Below are 22,901 nucleotides of genomic sequence, written 5' to 3' on the forward strand. Positions count from 1 at the left end.
TAGTCTTCTTACCTCTTCTCCACTCTCGTTTTTCACAACCTGATGAGCTTGTAATATTTTTGTAGCTGCAATAGCTGAAGCGAGGGACTGTTAGGGAAAACAAAATAGAAATAATTCACTTTAGTTGTGAAGAAACAACTTCAGCTTCGTTTGGGAGTTTACAATGAAAACAATTTGCTTGAAATGTAACAAAACCAAACTGTTCACAAAGACATTTAATCAAAAATAATGGTCCAAAACTTCTGATCAGAGCTGGAATCCCTTTGGTGCTGATCAGACAGAAAATCATCCATTTATCAGCATAAGTTAAAAAGGCTCCAACGTTCAATCCATGATGCAGAACACCCAAACGCAGGAATCCTTGCAGAGACCAGTGAAGAGACTCTGCAAAAGCCATATTAGCTTCTGAGGTATGTTTAAATGTCTAATGTGAATGTGACTAGATGGGTGAGGAAAGTGGCAAGATAGAAGATGGATGAGGTAGCACAGGGGCTGGTTAGAGTTGGGGGCTATGCATCAGTTGTATATCTTTTCATGTTATAGAATCCCTGCAGTGCAGGAGGAGGCCAAATGGCCCATCAAGCCTGCATCGACAGCAATCTCAGGTAGACCCTATCCCTGTAACCACAAGTATTTACCCTGCTAATCTCCTTGACACTAAGAGGCAATTATCATGGTTAATCAATCTAACCCATATATCTCTGGAGTGTGGGAGGAAACCAGAGCACCTGGAGGAAACCCACGCAGACACAGGGAGAATGTGCAAACTCCATACAGACCGTGACCCAAGGCTGGAATTGAACTTGGGTCCCTGGCACTGTGAGGCAGCAGTGCTAACCACCTGGGACTAGGATTTTTCTGTCTAACATTTCCTCACCAACTATTCAGGCAAGTAATTTGTAATTGTCCAAAGCCTTTGATTCTAACTCAAGAGTTGGGGACCTTTTGAGAGGGTTCCAGAGAGACAAGGAATTGGCCATCGGGAGTGCAAACGTCCTGAGCAATTCCCATGGAGTCAGCACACACTGACTTCTGAAAGGGGTACGTCCAGGCTGCTGATGATCCATAGACTAAGATCTGGGCCAACATTTTTCATGACAAACCTATTGTGTTTGGGACGGCACGGTAGCACAGTGGTTAGCACTGTTGCTTCACAGCTCCAGGGACCTGGGTTTGATTCCTGGCTTGGGTCACTGCGCAATTTGCGCATTCTCCCTGTGTCTGTGTAGGTTTCCTCTGGGTGCTCTGGTTTCCTCCCACAGTCCAACGATGTGCTGGTTAGGTGGATTGGCCATGCTAAATTGCCTGTTAGTATCCCAGGATGCATAGGTTAGAGGGATTAGGGGTTAATACGGGGATAGGGCCTGGGTGGGATTGTTGTTGGTGCAGACTGAATGGGCCGAAGGGCCTCTTCCTGCACTGTAGGCTTTCTATGGTTAGTTCAAGGGCACAACATTTTATTCAAAAAAGAAAGCTAAAAATTATATTCCTCATTGTTCAGCTGGAGCAGGACAGAGGGAGAGATTCTCAGCAGGAGTGCTGAGGGTAAGCAAAGTATTGGTGTTTTATTTATCTATTCAGTTTTCTCGTGGGTTTTTCTTTTTGAGGTTTAGACTAAGGGAAGCAGAAGTCGGCAGCAGGGGATTCTTGGAAGTTGAGTCTTTTTTCTTCAGGCTGTGCAGTTGCTGACATCAGCCAGTGGTGAGCGGGAGGTTTAAAGAGCAGGCCACTCTATACAGCAGGCAGCATTGAGAGTGGGCGTGGAGTGAGCAGGGGGCAGAGTGAGAGCTGAAGTGCTTTGGCTCATCGGGCTTAGGCGAAAAGGGTGAGGTGTGGTAGGAATAATTCTTAGTTTGTAGTAGCTTAAACTAGGTAATTGGGATGGAGGGACATGTGATGTGCTGTTCTTGCATGATGTGGGAACTGGTAATCTCTGGATTACTACCTGAGCCACGAGCGAATTGGCATAGGGTCAATAAGACTAAGGAGGTAAATATGTGGCTCAAAGATTGGTGTGGGAAGAATGGGTTTGAATTCATGGGACATTGGCATCAGTATTGGGGCAGATGGGACCTGTTCTGATGCAATGGTCTTTGTCTGAATCGTGCTGGGACTAGAGTCCTGGCAAAGCGTTTAACTAGGGCTGTAGATAGGGCTTCAAACTAAATAATGAGGGGGAGGGTTCAGGGGTATGGGGAATTACAAAATCAAAGGTAAAGGAGAGGGTACGAGTGCAGGTTAATGTTGAGGACATTCAACTAGTTAAAGGAGTAGAGGGCTCAGGACAGGTTAGTAACGTTTCAACAAATTGGGTCCAAATAAAGGCTGTCATAAAGACACTTTACCTGAATGCACGAAGCATTCGAAACAAAGTGAATGAGGTGATGGCACAAATCTGTACAAATGGGTATGATCTAGTGGCCATTACAGAAACATGGTTGCAGGGTGACTGGGACTGGGAACTGAATATCCTGGGGTATCAGACATTTAAGAAGGATAGACAGGAAGAAAAATGAGGCGGGGTAGCTCTGTTAATAAAAAATAACATCAGGGCGGTAGTGACAGACAATGTAGGCTCTATGGAGCAAAATGTGGAATCGTTGTGGGTGGAGATAAGGAATAGTAAGGGGAGAAAGTCACTGGTGAGCGTGGTTTATAGGCCCCCAAATAATAACTTTGAGGTGGGGCAGGCTATAAATAAGCAAATAATGGATGCGTGCATAAAGGGAACGACAATAATCATGGGGGATTTTAACCTGCACATTGATTGGTTGACTCAAGTCGGACGCGGTGGACTTGAGGAAGAGTTCTGAGCATGCTGTCGGGATAGTTTTCTTGAACAGTATGTTACAGAACCTACGAGGGAGCGAGTTATCTTAGATCTGGTGCTGTGTAAGGAGACAGGTAGAATTAAAGATCTTGTTGTGAGGGATCCTCTTGGGATGAGTGATCACAATATGGTTGAATTTCTAATATAGATGGAGGGTGAGAAAATAGGATCCCAAACCAGTGCCCTCTGCTTGAACAGAGGGGAGTACGATAAGATGCGGGCAGAATTGGCTCATGTGGACTGGGAGCACAGACTAGTTGGTAGGATAGTTGAGGAACAATGGAGGATTTTTAAGGAGATTTTTCTCAGTACTCAGCAAAAATATATTCCGGTGATAAAGAAGGAATATAAGCAAAGAGATAACCAGCTGCAGATAACGAAGGAAATAAAGGAGAGTATTAAATTAAAAACCAATGTGTACAGAATGGCCAAAACTAGTGGGGAATTAGAAAATTGGGAAAGCTTTAAAAAACAACAAAGAACAACTAAGAAAGTGGTACAGAAAGGAAGGATAGATTATGAAACTAAACTGGCGCAAAATATAAAAACTGATAGTAAAAGTTTTTACAAATATATAAAAAGGAAAAGAGTGGCTAAAGCAAATGTTGGACCCTTAGAAGACGAGAAGGGGGATTTAATAATGGGCAACAAGGAAATGGCTGAGGCCTTAAACAAGTATTTGGTGTTGGTCTTCACAGTAGAGGACACAAATAGCTTACCAAACATTAACGGTCGTGGGACTGTAGGGGGTGAGGTCCTTAAAACGATTACTATTACTAAAGAGGTAGTGCTTGGTAAACTAATGGGACTAAAGACAGACAAGTCCCTGGGCCCGGATGGAATGCACCCTAGGGAACTGAAAGAAATAGCAGATGCGTTAGTAGTAATTTATCAAAATTCACTGGACTCTGGGGAAGTGCCGGCTGATTGGAAAACAGCCACTATTACACTGCTGTTTAAAAAAGGAAGTAGCCAAAAGACGGGTAACTACAGGCCGGTTAGCTTAACGTCCGTAGTTGGGAAAATGCTGGAATCCATCATTAAAGAGGAAATAGCAGGACACGTGGAAAAGAATGGTTCGATCAAACAGACACAGCATGGATTCATGAAGGGAAAGTTGTGTTTGACAAATTTACTGGATTTTTATGAAGATGTAATGAGTGTGGTTGACAGGGGAACCGGTGAGTGTGGTGTTTTTAGATTTCCAAAAGGTGTTCAATAAGGTGCCTCACAGAAGGTTGCTGCAGAAGATTAAGTTACACTGAGTTGGGGGTAAAGTGTTAGCGTGAATTGAGGATTGGTTATCTAACAGGAAGCAGAGAGTTGGAATAAATGGGAGCTTTTCTGTTTGGCAGTTAGTGACTAATGGCGTGCCACAGGGATCGGTGCTGGGGCCTCAACTGTTTACCATATGCATAGACAACCTGGAGGAGGGGACCATGTAGGGTAACAAAGCTGAGTGGGAAAGCGAATTGCGTAGGAGGATGCGGAAAGTCTGCAGAGAGATTTGGATAGGCTGAGTGGGTGAGGATCTGGCAGATGGAGTATAACGTTGTCAAGTGTGAGGTTATCCACTTTGGAAGGAATAATAGTAAAATGGACTATTACTTAAACGGTGAAAAATTACAACATGCTACTGTGCAGAGGGACCTGGGGGTCCTTGTGCATGAATTGCAAAAACTCAGTCTGCAGGTGCAGCAGGTGATCAAGAAGGCAAATGGAATGTTGGCCTTTATTGTGAGGGAGATGGAATATAAAAGCAGGGAGGTCTTGCTGCAATTGTACAAGGTACTGGTGAGGCCACAACTAGAGTACTGTGTGCAATTTTGGTCCCCTTATTTGCGAAAGGATATATTGGCCTTGGAGGGAGTACAGAGAAGATTCACCAGGTTGATACTGGAGATGAGGGGGTTAGCTTATGAGAAGAGTTTGAGTAGATTGGGCCTGTACTTGTTGGAGTTTAGAAGGCTGAGGCGGGGGGATCTTATAGAGACATATAAGATAATGAAGGGGCTAGATAGGGTAGAGGCAGAGAGATTCTTTCCACTTAGAAAGGGAACAAGAACTAGAGGACACAGCCTCAAAATAAGTGGGGGGGCGGGCTGGGGGGGTGGTGGTGGTGGTGAGTTTAGAACAGAGTTGAGGAGGAACAACTTCTCTCACACGGTAGTGAATCTCTGGAATTCTCTGCCCATTGAAGCGGTGGAAGCTACCTTGTTGAATATGTTTAAGTCACAGGTAGATCGATTTCTGATCAATAAGGGAATTAAGGGTTAAGGGGAGCAGGTGGGTAAGTGGAACTGAACCACTTTCAGATCAGCCATGATCTTATTGAATGGCAGGGCAGGCTTGAAGGGCTAGATGGCCTACTCCTGCTCCTATGTCTTATGTTCTTATGTAGCACAGACGTCTTGTTCATGTTGAGCATCTTGCTGATTTGGAATGAAGGCTAAGGAGTGCTGGACTACCCCACTTAGATAATTTCAATGCAAAGATCGTTGCCTCTACTTGCATCCTGTCCTCAAAACAGTTGTAAAGTAGCTTAAATGATTTGATTTTGGTGGGCAATAACCTGACAGAGAAAGCTGAAGAAACACTGTAGGCTTCAGCATAAGCTGATTTTTTTTAAAGCTTTAATTTGTCATGAACCCAGTCAAATGTCCTGATATCCTATTCAATTCTATGTTCCAAATATTCCTCTAATGCATTAGTTTGTTAACAAAACCCAGTTCCTGCACCCTCTCCAAAATTTTGTTTGATAATATTCCTATAAAGCACCTTAGAATGTTTTGCTATACTAAACACAGACTAGTTATCTTCCACCTTCAACCTTGTCCTCACAAACAATCACAAAACTTCTAACCTCCCTTTCCTTTCAAGTCCTCAAATGTGGTATCCCCTCCCAAATCCGTGGTCAACCATCTTGCAACTCATTTTTAAAACACTCCAATTAGGTTTCCATCTCTGAAACACCACTTGTAATCACAAGCCACATCGTATGTGATTGTAGCAAATTATGTCACAGAATCTTAACAGCAGAGGAAGAGGCCATTTGGCCCATTGCATCTGTATCAGCTCTCCAAACGAGCATTATGACTTAGTGCCATTCCCCTGCCTTCCCCTCCTATGACCCAGCCCCTGTAATTGTTCCTATCCAAATAATCATTTAACACCCTCTCAAATGGCTCATTTGAACCTGCCTCCACCAAACAAGATTCCTTCACTTTGGATTGTGGGCTTACTAATTAGTGCTATAGTAACTAGTTGGCCTAATGTCAGTTGTCTGAAATTGCTGGAGTTCACAATTAAGGATAAGTTTATTGAACACCTTAAAAACTTTCAGCTGATCAGAGACTCAGCATTGATTTTGTAAAGGACAGGTCATGCCTTGTGAATCAGATAGAATTTTTGAAGAGGTGATTCAACTAGTGGATATAGTAATGTCTATACGTGATATTTATATGGCCTTCCAGAAGGCATTTGATAAAAGTCCCATAATACAGACTGTTCGCTAAGTTCTGAATTAATGCACGGGTTAGCTTTCTCTCAGGTGACTGTTTCTGAAAGTGTTCCTCTCTTCTGCTGCATTTTAACTCTTTGCCTGGCCTTGGGTAGGTTTATCTTTCCACCATTATTTTGTTTTGAACAAGGTTGCCATGTTCTCAGTCCCCAATCCCCTGACACCATGTTGGATCCAAGGATGGTTTGGAAGATTATGGCCATCACCTCTGCCATTACTGCACTGGACTCCCTAAGCATTCTTGGATATATCCTGTCTAGTCTTGGTGACATATCAGCTTAAAGTACTGTCTTCCTATCTAAAACCTCTGCTTTATCAAATTATTTTTGGCCCCTCCAGTGTCTCTGCTACCTCCTCTTTCACCATGACTTCAGCAGCATGTTCAAGACAGATGCAAAGTATTCATTTAGTAATTCAGCCATGGTTTCCACCTCCACAATTAGGTTTCTTCTTAACCTTCGAGATCTGTCTGCAGCCTTGGACATGTTGACCTTAGCAATTATCTTATAAACAAGTGATTTTGCATGAAAACAGAGTTTAACCTCATTATCAGCACCTGTCTTGCATCTAACGAACTGAAACTTCCCAAGACTAGATGGTTTCAACTGCAGGTTTTTAAAAAGTAGGCAAGAACATTGCAGAGACCCTATGTTTAATCTTGTAATGTTTTCTCCGCTCAAGAACCATTCCTTCAGTTTGAAAAATTGCACAAGTTACTCTGCCATTTCAGAAGGTGAGAGAAATAAATCAGGGAATTATAGTTAGCCTAATGTCAGTTATCTGAAATTGCTGGAGTCTACAATTAAGGATAAAGTTATTGTACACCTTAAAAAACTTTCAGCTGATCAGAGATCTCAGCATTGATTTTGTAAAGGATAGGTCATACCTCATGAATCAGATAGAATTTTTTGAAGAAGTGATTCAACTAGAGGATATGGCAATGTCTATGCATGTTATTTGTATGGACTTCTAGAAGACATTTGATAAAAGTCCCACATTACAGACTGTTGGCTAAGATTTGAAGTTTCTAGAATTGAAGGTAGTTATTGATCAGGTTAGGAAATTGACTAAATGACAGAAAACATCAATGAGAATAGGCAGATACTCCAAATTGGCAAGATGCAATTAGTGGTTGAAAAAGGGGTTTGTTTTGGAGGCAGAACTATTCAGCATATTTGTTAATGATTTGGGCAGCATGGTGACACGGTGGTTAACACTCCTGCCTCACAGTTTCAGGGATTCAGGTTCAGTTCCAGCCTCGGGTCACTGTGTGGAGTTTGCACATTCTCCCTATGCGTGGATTTTCTTCAGATGCTCTGCTTTCCTCCCACAGTCCAAAGATGTGCGGGTTAGATTGATTGGCTATGCTAAATTGATCCTAGTGTCAAGGGGATTAGCAGGGTAAATATAAAGTTAAAAATTCACAAGTAAGGCTTACATTAATGCTGCAATGAAATTACTGTGAAATTTGCCTAATCGCCATATTCTAGCGCCTGTTCGGGCAAATGCATCTAACCAGCATGTCTTTCAGATTGTGAAAGGAATACAAGTAGTGACCCAAGCCGGGTATTGAACTTGGTCTACTGTGCTAACCCACCGTGGGGTTATGGGAATGATGTCTGGGTGAGATTGTGGTTGGTGCAGACTTCTGCACTGTAGGAATTCTATGATTCTAGATGATAAAATAGGAATCATTTGCTGATGACACAAAGATAGATGATATTGTTACCAGTGTAGATAGAATTAAAAACTGCAAGAATATTATTCAATTAAGGGAATGAGCAAAACTGTAACAAATGAATTTCAAATGGGCAAATCACTTTGGACCAAAAACAGGCTAGGACAGTGTACTTTTTATATGTTGAAAAACTACAAATTGTGGAGGCCCAATTACACCAAAAGTGTTATAAAAAAGCACAGGAAATAATCAAAAAGGCTAATGGAATTCTGGCCTTTTTATCTAGAGACTAGAATACAAGGGAGTGGATGTTATGCTTTAGTTAAACATTTGGAACTTCTTTCTCACAAATAACAATTTATGCCAAATCAATAGCAAATTTTTAAACAGATTAACAGATTTTTGTTAACCAAATAAGGAAACTGGGGTAAAGATGGGCAAATAGAATTGTGTTGTAGATCAGCCATGATCTTACTGAATTAAGGAATACCCTCAAGGGTCTAAATGGCCTGCTCCTGTGGCTTTTATGTATTACTCTAGCATATGGTATCTTAACAAAGACCATTTGAAAATCTCGATGTATTACATCTACTACATCTGCAATGACCTCAAAAGAATTCAATGAGGTTGGTCAGGTAAGCCTTTACATTTTCAAATTCATGTGGCCTACTTCATTTTTTTTTGGTTTCTAAACCTTTTTCTATTTCCTTTTTTAATGGGGATTTCAATACTTTTCTTACAACTGAAGTTGAGCTAATGGGTCTGTAGTTCCCCAGGTATGTTATACCTCTTTTTAAGAAGGGAGCAGCCCTCTGACATTACAACTTTTTCAACATAATTATTATACATTTGTAATAGCACCTTCATCTTTGCAATTTCTTTCCTAGACTCTTAAAATGGATAGATGCAATCCATTTGATCAGGGATATTATCTGAGTTTAATAAATGTAATATCCCTGTTTAAATCTCATCTTCTGATGTCATGTCCATCTCATTTGTCTCCCTGATAAATACAATGGCATAATTGTTTAATATTTGTACCATTTCGCTATTGCTACCTGTGACTTTCTCTGGACCATCTTATTGGTCCTAGTCTCATCCTAACTCCCTTTCTTCATGAACGTTTCTTGATAATTTAAGTTTGTAGTTCCTCGTTGCCTTTCCAATAGTCTTTTACTCCTCTCCTACATTGTTATATACAATGTACCAAGGCAACATGAGCAATTTATCAAATTCAACTATACTTTTATTTCCCTTGTGCTAATTTACCAAAAACATCCTCTGCATATAAAAGGTTCTTAAAATCCTCACCTCGATTTTAAGATCAGAATAGATTCTGATCACACAACGCTGGAGAGCCATTTGAAATGTAAAGCTAATGACACCATTAACTTGCAATAAAGCTTCTTCACAGATATCTCGGCTGTCCTGCATAATATTAAAAAAAGATTACAACCTACACAATTTTCATTTCCTCGCTACAAAACAAAATTAGATACGAGACAATAAATTATTGAAATGCTCCTGCACAATATGACTTGTAGGAAGCCCAGCCTCTGATTTTAATAATTAATTGAGTGCAGAAACTGACACCAATTTCCACTTCTACTCAATCACGAGTACTTCAGTTAATGTCCATAAATAATTTATATTGATTTTCAACATGTGCCATACATTTTTATAAATTTAAAAATCTGAAGTTTAGGAGGAAACTGAAGTCAAGATACTGCTCTTCTGTTACTGGTGGCTAGTGTTTAAAAACATCATTAAGCTGACTGTCTTCTCCATTTATTTAAGTAATTCTACACCTTTTAACATAGTCTAGAAATCTCCCTATTAAAGACAATCACCTTTACAAATGAATAATTTACCAAGAACATGTAAATGGCCAGTATGCCTGCAATTTTTAATCATTGTGAATCATATTCACTTTAATTTGACACTGATACTAATTTTAAAAATTGTTGATTGTTATTTTGATCCAGTTGTAGATTTATATCATGACGGAACCACATGTCTTATTTATTCTCACTTGTGTATGATCTTCTGACCACTAATTTTGATGGTCAGAAAATCATGCACACCTGAATTTATCATCTGCATTGTTCATTGGCAAAGGGTCCCTGCTTGGAATAAAATTGGAAAATTATCCATAATTAGTTATAACTAGTTATTTTAAAGATTTATTTATTTTAATAACTAGTTATTTTAAAGATCTCATAAAAACTTACAGAAAACCCTGCAAAATCAAAGGAATTGCTCTCCTGTATCGCTTTTTTGATTTTATTTGCTACTGTCACATATATTGGGAGTAAAAAGTCTGACAACACCAGGTTTTAGTCCAACCTATTTATTTGATAATATACTCACTAGCTTTCGGGGTTACCCCCTTCGTCAGGTGAATGGAGAGTTCTGGCCTCAGACAGAGCATATAAAGCACAGACAGTTTAGAGATTTTAATCAGTAATCTCTAAACTGTCTGTGCTTTATATGCTCTGTCTGAGGCCAGAACTCTCCATTCACCTGACGAAGGGGGTAACCCCGAAAGCTAGTGAGTATATTATCAAATAAATAGGTTGGACTAAAACCTGGTGTTGTCAGACTTTTTACTGTGTTTACGCCAGTCCAACGCCGGCATACCCACATCATGACATATATTGGGATACAGTGAAAAGTATTATTTCTTGTGTGCTATACAGACAAAACACACTGTTCATAGAGTACATGGGGAAAAGGAAAGGAGGGTGTAGGACATAGCATTGAGGTTACAGATAGGGTGTAGAATAAGATCAGCTTAATATATGGTAGGTCCATTCAAAGGTCTGATGGCAGCAGGGAAGAAGCTGTTCTTGAATCGACTGGTATATGGCATCAGCCTTTTGCATCTTTTTCTCAACGGATGAATGTGGAAGAGAGTATGTCCAGGTTGCGTGGGGTTCTAGATTATGCTAACTGCTTTTCCAAGGCAGGGAGAAGTGTAGACTGAGTCAATAGATGGGGGGCTAGTTTGCGTGATGAACTGGGCTACATTCACAATACTTTGTTGTTTCTTGTGATCTTGGTCAAAGCAGGATCCACACCAAGTGGTGATATATCCGGAAAGCTTCTTTCTATGGTGCACCTATAAAAACTGGAGAGAGTCGTAGCAGACATGTCAAGTTTCTTTGGCGTCCTGAGAAAGTACAGGCATTGGGTTTCTCAACTATAGCATCAGCATGGAGGAACCTGGGCAGGTTGTTGTTGGTCTGGACACCCAAAAGCTTTAAGCTCTCTACCATTTCCATTTCATCACCATTGATGTAGACAGGGGCACGTCCTACACTACATTTCCTGAAGTCGATGACTATCTCCTTTGTTTTATTGACATCAAGGGAGAGATTATTGTATTGTTGCTACACCATTTCACCAGATTCTCTATCACTTTCCTGTACTCCATTTCATTTGAGATCCGTCCCATTACGGTGGTATCATCAGCAAACTTGAAAACAAGAGTTGGAGCGGAATTTGGCCACACACTCATAAGTAGTACAGTAAGGGGCAGAGGACACAGCTTTCCAGGACACCAGTGTTGAAGATAATCATGGAGCAGGTGTCATTGCCTATTCTTACTGAGTGTGATCTGTGTGTTAGGAAGTCTAGGATTCGGATACTGAGAGAGGAACCAAACTTTAGGCCAAGTTTTAAAACCTCAGGTCATCCCATAGAGCTTTACTGGCAATTAAATTCTTTTAAGTATAATCATTGTGTTATACAAAAATGTGGCAGAAATTTGTGAATAAGGTTAGCACACCAAGAGAGCTACCCACCTATCTGAATAATTCCATGGGATCTAATTAATTGACCTGAAAGCCAGATAGAGCATCTTAGATAGTACAGCATTCTGCTGGTTCCACATAAAAGTGCCAGTCTAGATTACATTTAAGTCTTTGGAGGGGAACTTGAATTTACAATCTTCTGATAGAGGTGAGAGTGCAACCACTGAGCCAGAGCTGTGATTCTCTTCCATTAACACAGGCTCTCGAATCATCCTCCACACACTTTTCTGAACAATCTACAACATCTAAGTATTAAAAACATGTGTACCTGCATAGAACCATAGAACCCTATAGTGCAGAAAGAGGCCCTTCGGCCCATCGAGTCTACACTGAACACAATCCCACCCAGGCCCTACCCCCACATCCCTACATATTATACCCACTAATCCTTCTAACCTACGCATCCCTGGATACTAAGGGACAATTTCTTAGCATGGCCGATCAACCTAACCTGCAAATCTTTGGACTATGGGAGGAAACCGGAGTAAAACAGGGCAAACGCAGCATAGAGAAAAAAAATGCACATTTAATATTGGTTTCTAGTTTAATTCTCTTTAAATTGTTATCCAAAAACCTAATTTTTATTTGCAAAGATATTAAAGTCAATACCCATAAAATCACATTTCAGCAATATCAGCAATCAATCCACAAAATGTCATTCTTAAAAAAAATTATGTATAGTTTCCAGGATCAAATCTTATTCAGTTCAACTTCCCTGGTGACCTGGATTTGATCAGCCACAGTTATTGCCATCAGTGATGGTTACAGCAGGAATAAATTCATAGTTGAAAACAAAAAACAATGGTGGGATTTGCACATCTTGCCCAAACCCATCATTTAAATTTCTGTATTTGTGAAAGGATTGATAATTCAGTGAATTCTCACCATGTTATGTAGTCCATCTATTTGTAGAGTGATTGTTTTTGCTTTCTTGCTTGTGCTGTTAATGAAGAACTGAGCCTGCACTTTTCTTGTGCTGCTAGGATTATTTATTCTCATTTTGGTAGTCTGCACAGGCTTCTTCAACAGTTCATAAATTTCAGTTGCTAAAATCCTGATGCCTTCTGACGTGTAATCCCTGTTACAAAAATAGGCAATTATGTAAGTTGAGCATTGCACATTCACAATTCTTTAAACTAAATAAACAGTAGCTTGTTCTAGACTGTGTGCAATAAAAATTAGTATTCATACGATATAATTATACACATTGATCCCAACAACAGACTGGACCTGGTGTTGGGGAATGAGCCCGCCCAGATGGTCAACGTTTCAGTAGGGGAGCAGTTCAGGAACAGTGACCACAATTCAGTAAGCTTTAAGATACTGATGAATAAAGGAAAGTCTAGTCCTCAAGTTAAGATGTTAAATTGGGGAAAGACTAATTATAACAATATTAGCCAGGAACTGAAGAATGTAGATTGGTGGCAAAGGTTTGAGGGCAAATCAACATTTGGCATGTGGGAGGCTTTCAAGTGTAAGTTGATAGGGATTCGGCATATTCCTGTAAGGATGAAGGATAAGTATGACAAGTTTTGGGAACCTTGGATGACAAGAGATATTGTGAGCCTAGTCAAAAAGAAAAAGGAAACACTTGTCAAAGCTAGGAGGCTGGGCACACATGATGCAAGTGTGGAATACAACTAAAGTAGAAAGAAGTGAGGAGGGCTAAAAGGGGTCATGAAAAATCATTAGCCAGCAGGATTAAGGAAAATCCTAAGGCTTTTTATACGTACATAAAGAGCAAGAGGGTAGCCAGGGAGAGAGTTGGTCCGCTTAAGGACAGGGAAGGGAATCTATACGTGGAGCCAGAGGAAATGGGTGAGGCATTAACAAACAAAGAACAACACAGCACGAGAAACAGGCCCTTCAGCCCAATGAGCCCACGCCGCCATATTAACAATGCATTTTTCCTACACCTCCCTCGACCCGTGTCTATGCTTATGGTACCCCCATTGGAGAATAATTTAGGGACAATTTGTTACACTAATCAGCCTAAGAGCACATCTTTGGGGTGTGAGAGGAAACCGGAACACCCGGAGGAAACCCACGCAACCACAGGGAGAATGCGCAAACTCCCACAGACACTGGCCCAAATCCATGTATCTGCACAGCTAGCAGTGATAGTTACTGAGCTGTTGTGGTGCCCATCTGCTGGTCCAGTTTTAAGCATACGCAAACGACGTGAAGTACTAGGCCACTTTCGAAACATCCAAGAGCAGCCCACGCACGACCCACCGTGTGCGTGCCCCTCGTTAGACAACAAGGTGGACCGATGCACCTGCGGAGTAAAAGAGACAAAACATCAACACATGTAGCATTAGATTTCCAGTAACGTCCCGAGGCTCTGACCCTTACTTAAAACCATCTCCTATAACCCTCCATCCCTGTTTCGCTCATGTGCCTATCTAAGTAAACCTTAAACAAGTCCAGCGTGCCTGCCTCCACCACCTTACTTGGTAGTGCATTCCATACCCCCACGACCCTCTGTGTGACTTCTCCCCCCTCACCCTAAGCTCGTGGCCCCTTGTGGTATTTGTCTCCACTCTAGGAAAAAGCCTACCACTGTTTATCTATACCCTTCATTATTTTATACATCTCTATCAGATTCCCCCCTTAATCTCCGTCTTTCTAAGGAAAAGAGCCCCAGTTTACCGAATCTTTCCTCATAACCCAGTCCTTCCATGCCAGGCAGCATCCTGGTAAACCTCCTCTGCACTCTCTCCAGGGTCTCCACATCCTTCCGGTAGTAAGGTGACCAGAACTGGACGCAGTACTCCAAATGTGGTCTAACCAACGTTCTGTACAACTGTAGCATTAGACGCCAGCTCTTATACTCTATACCCCTTCCTATAAAGGCTAGCATACCGTAAGCTTTCTTTGCAACCTTCTCCACCTGAGTTGCCACCTTCAGAGACTTGTGCACTTGCTCTCCCAGGTCCCTCTGCATTTCTATACTCTTAATTGGTCTACCCTTTATCATGCAACTCCTCCCTGCATTATTCCTTCCAAAATGCATCACCTCGCATTTATCAGGATTAAATTCCATCTGCCATTTATCTGCCCAATATACCAGCCTATCTATATCCTGCTGTGTCACCTGACACTCCTCCTCGCTATCCGCCAATCCTGCCATCTTTGTGTCATCCGCAAGCTTGCTGATCACACCATGTACACCCTCTTCCAAGTTATTTATATATAATACGAATAGAAGGGGTCCCAGTACTGAGCCCTGCGGCACACCACTGGTGACAGACCTCCAGCTAGAAAAGGACTCTTCCACTACGACTCTCTGTCTCCTGTTGCCTAGCCAGTTTTCAATCCATCCAGATAAATGAGTACTTTGCGTCAGTATTCACCATAGAGAAGAACTTGGTGGATGATGAATCTGGGAAAGAGTGTATAGATAGTTTGAGTCATGTTGAGGTCAAAAGGAGAAGGTATTGGGTTTCTTGAGAAACATTAAGATAGACAAGTCCCAGAATACTGAGGCAAGGGAGGAAATTGCTGGGGCCTTGAGAGAAAACATTTGTATCCTTACTGGCTACAGGGGAGGTCCCAAAGGCTTGGCGAATAGCCAATGTTGTTCCTTTGTTTAAGAAGCCTAGCAAGAATAATCCAGGTAATTACAGTCGGTGAGCTTACCTCACTGGTAAGGAAATTATCAGAGAGGCTTCTTCGAGACAAGATTTATTTTCACTTGGAAATAAGTGGATATATTAGCGAAAGGCAACATGGTTTTATGAAGGAGAACTCGTGCCTCACTAACTTGATTGAGTTTTTTGAGGAAGTGACAAAGATGATTGATGAGTGTAAGGCAGTGAATATTGTCTGCATGGACTTCAGTAAGGCCTTTGACAAGGTTTCTCATAGCAGACTGGTGCAGAAGGTGAAGTTGCATGGGATCAGAGGTGAGCTGGCACGGCGGATGCAGAACTGGCTTGGTCATAGAAGACAGAGGGTAGCAGTGGAATGATGCATTTCTGAATAGAGGACTGTGACAAGTGGCATTCTTCAGGGATCACTGCTGGAACTTTTGCTGTTTATAATATATACATAAATGATTTGGAGGAAAATATAACAGGTTTGATTAGTAAGTTTGCAGACGACACAAAGGTTGGTGGATTTGCGGATAGCGATGAGGACCATCAGAGGATACAGCAGGATATAGGTCGGTTAGAGACTTGGGTAGAGAGATGGCAGATGGAGTTTAAGCCAAACAAATGTGAGGTAATGCATTTTGGAAGATCTAATATAGGTAGGAAATGTACAGTAAATGGCAGAACCCTTAACAGTATTGATAGGCAGAGGGTTGTGGGTGTACAGGTACAAAGGTCACTGAAAGTGGCCATGCAGGTGGAGAAGGTAGTCAAGAAGGCATATGGCATGCTTGCCTTCATCGGCCGGGGCACTGAGTTTAAAAATTGGCAAGTCATGTTGCAGCTTTATAGAACCTTAGTAGGCCGCACTTGGAACATAAAGTCCAATTCTGGTCGCCACACTACAAGAAGGATATGGAGGCTTTGAGAGGGTACACTGGAACGACGGAGGTTGAGGGGCCACATGATAGAAGTCTACAAGATTATGAGGGGCATGGACAGAGTGGATGGTCAGAAGCTTTCTCCCAGAATGGATGACTCAGTTACTAGGAGGCATAGGTTTAAGGTGAAGGACAAAGTTTAATGGAGATGTACGAAGTGGGACCTGGAACTCGCTGCAGGGGGAGGCAGTGGAAGCAAATATGATAGTGATATTTAAGGGGCATCTTGATTAATACATGAATAGGATGGGAATAGAGGGACATGGTCCCCGGAAGGGTAGGGGGCTTTAGTTCTGTCAGGCAGCAAGGTTGGTGCAGGTGTGGAGGGTGGAATTTTCTTTGTTCTTTGTTCTAACACTTCTGTGGAGTGGCACCAAGAGGCCAGATGTTTTCTCCAAGGGGAAAATGAAAAATCCTTAAGGGGAGAAATGGAAAAGTCTGATCTCACACATCTCCTTTCAGCTAGTTTTAGAATTGTAATGAACACACCTGTTCATGTGCACAGTTACTGATGATGTACCAAATGAAGAGCAAAAGGTGTCAAGAAATCATCATAATATGAAAATCAAGGCAGTCCAGTAACTCAAGTATGTTATGTTGGGTATATATTTTTAAACTATTTTAGAATAGAAGCTGCATAGTGATAGAGAGAGTTTGGTTAGTTGATGGAACTAATGCTTTTGATGTGTTAAGACTAGCACCCCTGGAAACAGGCAAGTTGGTAACAATGAGGAATATAATGTCAAGGGTTTGAGTAAAATGGAGTTCAAAGGAGGAAGTGAGGTGTGAATTTCACAATTGCATTCTGAAAGGTGGATGCTCAAAACGAAGGTAATTAAAAGTGACTCCAGAGGAGGTGAGTTCAAATGAGGGAACATCAAATTCTCTGGTTTCACATACCCTGCTACTGCTATCAGCAAGAATGGAAAATTTGGTGCTCAAGCCAAATCTCTGCATAGCAGTGGGTTCAGATAATCCCAGCCATGAGCGAGGTTGGAGAATACCAGTCCATATATCAGGATCAGTTTCAACCTATGCAAGTTAGCTGTTTTGAGAATTCAGCCCAGAGCAGGGGAAAGTGCATGAATGCCCTACAAGTTGCATAATTGAAAAGCTTGTTTGAACAACCAGCTTTTCTACCCTAGGGCAAAAACAACTCTGAGAAAGATGCCTGGTGTGGTAACTATCACTGAATTTTATTTATAGTTTTTAAAACCTATAGGATGTTGTTGATGCTGAAGTTAGGGAGATATGGGGACTTGGAATGCTTAAATTTATGGATACTGTATACAGCCAGTTAGTCAGGTGCATTTATTTATAGTTGACTTTGTATTGTGTATTTTATTGTTTAATAAACATTTGTTTTATTTAAAATCATCACAAAGATGTCAGGGACATCCTTCTTTGGTTTTATCATCTTTCCTTATATTATACCAAATCACAAAAGTATAGTGCAGAGTGGAGAGCAAGTGTTTCAAATTCCTTTCTGCGGTTTGGAAAACCCTAGTGCTTATCATTAGCTGTGTTCTTAACAAAATAAGGTAATGAAGGAGAGAAAAATATCAAACATAAACATAAAACTGTATTGCAAAGATTATATGTACACCCAGCCATTCTGTGTGTCAAGGTCAGGATGAAGCTTCTAAATGTTAATCCTGATCAATTTTCAATGTCTTTCAATAATTGAACAGTAAAACCTATAGATATCTGCATGAATCCAGCCCATACATATAAGGCTGGATTAACATAAAGTGAAATTTTCTGCGTTGTTTTTACTTCAGTTTTTTTGTGCTCATCCTTACTTTATCCATTTTTTTAGCACAATCACTTCTTTGACCTGGCAAGAAACAAAAGAGTACCTAAAAGTAGAATTTATCAACTGGATTTTGCAGTAAATCTTCTTTCCCTCTGGAAAATTTTCCAGAGACTTGGATGTGCTCACTACGATTCGGACTCCATCCTTTGCAATGGATTGGAGACCAAATTCTTTTGTATCCTGACAGGCATTGAGGAAGTGATGCGATTTTCTCCATTATCTATCTCAGCCTAATCAAGATTTAATTTGTGACCAACTTTTACATGAAGGTTTTTCAATCTTAACAGGCTAAGGATCTGTTTTATATACCCAACATAACTATCACGCTTCAATAAGATTGAATATGTTTAACACACACCAAATATTTAATAACAAATTATAGAAAATGTTTAGTCATTCACATATTAATAGAACAGTTATCAACTTCAACTGGTTAAAAATAAAATAATTCTGCTTGATTGAATGCAGAGGGAGTGCACGGCTCTTGCAGTCAATGTGTGCAATCAGCATGAAGCTCACTTCACATGCCCTTGTGTTTCAATTAAACCAGTAGGAGCTGGGAGAAGGAAGTTCAAGTAAAACTCATGGATGGAAACCAATGGAATGTGTCAATTCTGCATGTGGACAGCTGTTATCAAAATGTCTCATGGGCTGCACTCAGAACCCTGATGAGCTGCATGCGGCAACCACTATTCTACCTCAACACCATACTCCCACGCTGTCTCCATACCTCTTGACATTCAGATCACTCTCATTTTCTTCACGTACAAAAGGCTTGTTTTCATAACTCATTTTCAGCAAGACCAGAAGCATCCACCAGCCACCACAATCCACGCCCTCCCCAAGCACACACCAGCACCTACATTCTTAGGTGCTGTCATTAATGGGGAAGCTCTAGAAGTCATTGAATGCTGCTCATATCTTAGCAGTTATTTTTCTCAAAAGATTAGCTGTGCCAGAGCAGCTTTCCTAAAGTTGTGCAACTGAGACACCGTATGAGAACAAATGCACTTGATTATAAAGCTGTTGTTGTCACTACTCTTCTATATGACAGTGAGATTTGGGTCACTTCTAGACTGCAGGATTTTCATCAGCAATGTCTCTGCAAGATACTCAAAGCTAAGATTTAAGGACAGAATAAATTTCAGCATCCTCACCAAAGCCATTTCCTCCAGCATCACAATCTTGGTGTGCAAAATCAACTCTGCTGGTCTTGACACTGCATCGCATGCCAAGTAATAAGAGGAAGTAGATCCTCCTTTCACAACATAAAGATCCAATCTTAAGGCGGACAGAGAAAATAGTTTAAGACTCTAAAGGCCTCACTTAAAAGGGGACAAATTGACATTGGTGCAAGAGTTAACGTGCTGCAAACCATGCCGTGGCGTGGCGTAGTATCTTATCCAACATCCACGCAAAACAGGTGGAAACTGATTGCATAAACTTTTCTGCAGAACAGTGATCAAAGAGGAAGAAAAGAGAGCCAAACTCTGGCATAAAAATTTACTTTCCTCAGGGCTTAAACAGGCAAAGTGGTCATTCATCCCACTGCTGTTTGTGAAACACTGTTGTACATAAATTAGCTTGCGTCTGCCTACATAACAAGATAACTACACTTCTAATGTGAACTACTGGATGTGATGCACTTTGGGACATTCAATGATCATGGAAAGCATTATGTAATTTCAAACTTTTCTCATACATATTGTTTGCCATACTTTCTCTTAATATATTTAAATTTTAAACATATAATCCAAGCTGTTCAGTGCAACACTGAGGATATTCTGCATTGTTGATGGTGTTTTAGTTGAGATTTTTCAGATGACAAGTTAAACGCGTTTGATAAAATATTCAGGCATTTGTCGTACATCAAGCTTTTCAGCTATCCCAGCCTAAATTCTTCCCTCAACTATTAATATTTGTGGCACTTAATTATGCAAATTAGGTTCACTTCAACAGTATGCCAATGGTTGCAATTACCTATCGGATGCACTGAGGGCATAACAGGACTTCATAATAATACAAGTTATTTCTTCTGTGATTCCTGCATAGTATTAAAGTGACAGTAAAAGTAAAGTAAATTGTAATTGCTATAAATCTGAAAATCTCCCAGAAAATACTAAAAAACATTGGAGATCCACATTGGAAATGGAAAAACATAGGTAAAGGTTTTGGATGGACATCCTTTATCAGGTTTTGATATTAAAATATGTCTTTGTGATGGAAAAATTCTCTCATATTTTGAAGCAAGGAAATTGTCATGTCGAGAACGTAATAAGAATAGTATCCCCAAACCTCCACACTCCTTTTCCAAATGAAGGCCTTTGTGCTCTGTCATAGGGTGATTCTTTTCCCAACAGGAACCTATCAGATAGAAACTTTCATGTATTACTGGACTTTGATTCAATAGTGACTTAGAGGGACAAAACTTTAGCTTTGCAAAAGATATTCATGGTCATCTTTGCTAAACTACAAATCATCCGTGGCAAACAATCCAAGCAATTATTTTCACAAAAAAGGATTGTTCTTCTAGTTAACTTACAATATAAGATCTTCCTAACACACTTTATAAGACCCTTGTCAGGCCTCATTTGCAGTACTGTGCGCAGTTCTGGTCGCCTCACTATAGGAAAGACGTAGAAGCTATTGAAAGGGTACAGAGGGGATTTACAAGGATGTTGCCTGGACTGGGAGGCATGCCTTATGAAGTTAGGTTGAGGGAGCTGGGTCTCTTTTCCCTGGAGAGACGAAGGTTGAGAGGCGACCTGATAGAGGTTTATAAAATGTTGAGAGGAATGGATAGGGTGGATTCTCAGCGGCTATTTCCCCGGGTTGAAATGGTCGCTACGAGAGGACACAGATTTAAGGTGCGGGGAGGAAAGTACAGAAGTGATGTTAGGGGTAAGTTTTTCACTCAGAGGGTGGTGAGTGAGTGGAATCGGCTGCCGTCAGTGGTGGTGGAGGCGAACTCACTGGGGTCTTTTAAAAGACTTCCGGATGAGTATATGGGGTATTATGGGATTGGGGGTTATAGATAGGTGTTGATGTGATCAGCGCAACTCGTGGGTCGAAGGGCCTGTTTGTGCTGTAGTGTTCTATGTTCTATTTCAAAGGATCTCCTCTGTTAGGATATAATTTTCCTGCCTCACAGAACCATAGATTGCAGGAAACTGATAGCATTTCTATAAAGAGTTAGTATGGCTGATCCTGAAAGTTAAATAAGCAAACAGTGGAAACATCCTTAGTAGAGTGAACTGGAAATAAAAGAATGGATATCAATTTCCTAGTAAAGGTGGACTTAGAATCTACTTTAGACAGAAATCTTAGATGAATGTTTTTCAGGATGGAAAGAAGAGTTGTAAGACACTGCTAGAGTTCTGAGTGTAGAATGCCAACTTTCACAATACCTTATCTGCCCAAATCTTTTGAAAGATCTTGGGGATCAAGACAAAAAAAGGCATATGGTAGAGAAGCACAGAAGGTATATGCCAGCTTCAAAGAAACAGTTAAGCTGCAGAGTCAAAGATTTCCCAGGTAAAGATGAATACTGGAGCAGCACTTCATCATGGAAAAAGATAAAGAAATGTTGAATGCTCATAGCACTACTTAGTGTATTAGCATTTCATGTAGGCAGAGGACTAAGACACCTAAAAGAGCACACACTGCTCAATCTGACCTAGAGTTTGAAAATGGGAAACACTGTGCCCAGAACTGTGGTCTGTTTTTGTGAAGAATGACTATTTGAATTATTTGCACCAAGGTTTAAGAATTGTGAATACAAACTGTCCAAACATTAATATAGAACATAGAACATTACAGCGCAGAACAGGCCCTTCGGCCCACGATGTTGCGCCGACCAGGTTTTTTAAAAAAAACACTGACCCACTAATCTAAACCAATCCCTTTTCGTCCATAAACCTATCCACAGATCTCTTAAACGCCCCCAAACTAGGCGCATTTACAACCGCAGCAGGCAGGGCATTCCAATCCCTCACCACCCTCTGGGTAAAGAACCTACCCCTGACATCCATCCTATAACTACCCCCCCTTAATTTAAAGCCATGCCCCCTCGTGCTAGCTTTCTCCATCCGAGGAAAAAGGCTATCACTATCCACCCTATCTAAACCTCTAATCATCTTATATGTTTCAATAAGATCCCCTCTTAGCCTCCTTCTTTCCAGCGAAAACAACCCCAAATCCCTCAGTCTCTCCTCATTAAAAAGGCATTAAAAACGAATTTTGTTAATAAATGGAGTAGTTATAATTGGATTAACTAAAAGAAACAGTTACCCTAAGAAGGACAACTAGCCCTATGAACCGAAACAATGCTGCTTGCCATTTGGAAAAAGACCCATTTATTCATACTCTTTGTTCTGTCTGCCAACCAGTTTTCTACCCATCTCAATGCATTACCCCAATCCCATGCACTTTAATTTTACACGCTAATCTCTGTGGGATCTTGTCCAAAGCCTTCTACAAGTCCAAATAAACCACATCCGCTTGTTCCCCCTCATCAACTACTCAGATACTCAAAGAATTCCAGTAGATTTCTCAAGTATAATTTCCCCTTCGTAAATCCATTCTAACTCTTTCCAATGTTGTTATTGTTTTCTAAGTGCTCTATTATTAAGTCTTTTATAATGGACTCTAGCACTCTCAAAAATGCTTTGATTTTAGAGATAGCAGTAGAAATCGCAGTGTCAAT

The 22,901-nt window shown here is 40.8% G+C and overlaps 1 protein-coding gene across 2 annotated transcripts in view; it reads right to left on the reverse strand.

Moving 5' to 3' along the window:
* The window catches only part of armc1l (armadillo repeat containing 1, like), a 41,926-nt gene that overhangs the window by 804 nt on the left and 18,221 nt on the right, over positions 1–22,901 (reverse strand). The window contains exons 4-6 of one of the 2 annotated variants that reach the window (XM_080193360.1): positions 12,729–12,921; positions 9,340–9,456; positions 13–87 (exon numbers count right to left, since the gene is read on the reverse strand). In XM_080193360.1, coding sequence (XP_080049486.1) covers positions 13–87; positions 9,340–9,456; positions 12,729–12,921 — 385 coding nt within the window. The remainder of the gene's footprint in view (positions 1–12; positions 88–9,339; positions 9,457–12,728; positions 12,922–22,901) is intronic. The other variant, XM_080193361.1, reaches the window with a different exon arrangement.

The sequence above is a fragment of the Carcharhinus amblyrhynchos genome, chromosome 7 (assembly GCF_965287045.1).
Source record: "Carcharhinus amblyrhynchos chromosome 7, sCarAmb.v2.hapA, whole genome shotgun sequence".
NCBI lineage: Eukaryota > Metazoa > Chordata > Chondrichthyes > Carcharhiniformes > Carcharhinidae > Carcharhinus > Carcharhinus amblyrhynchos.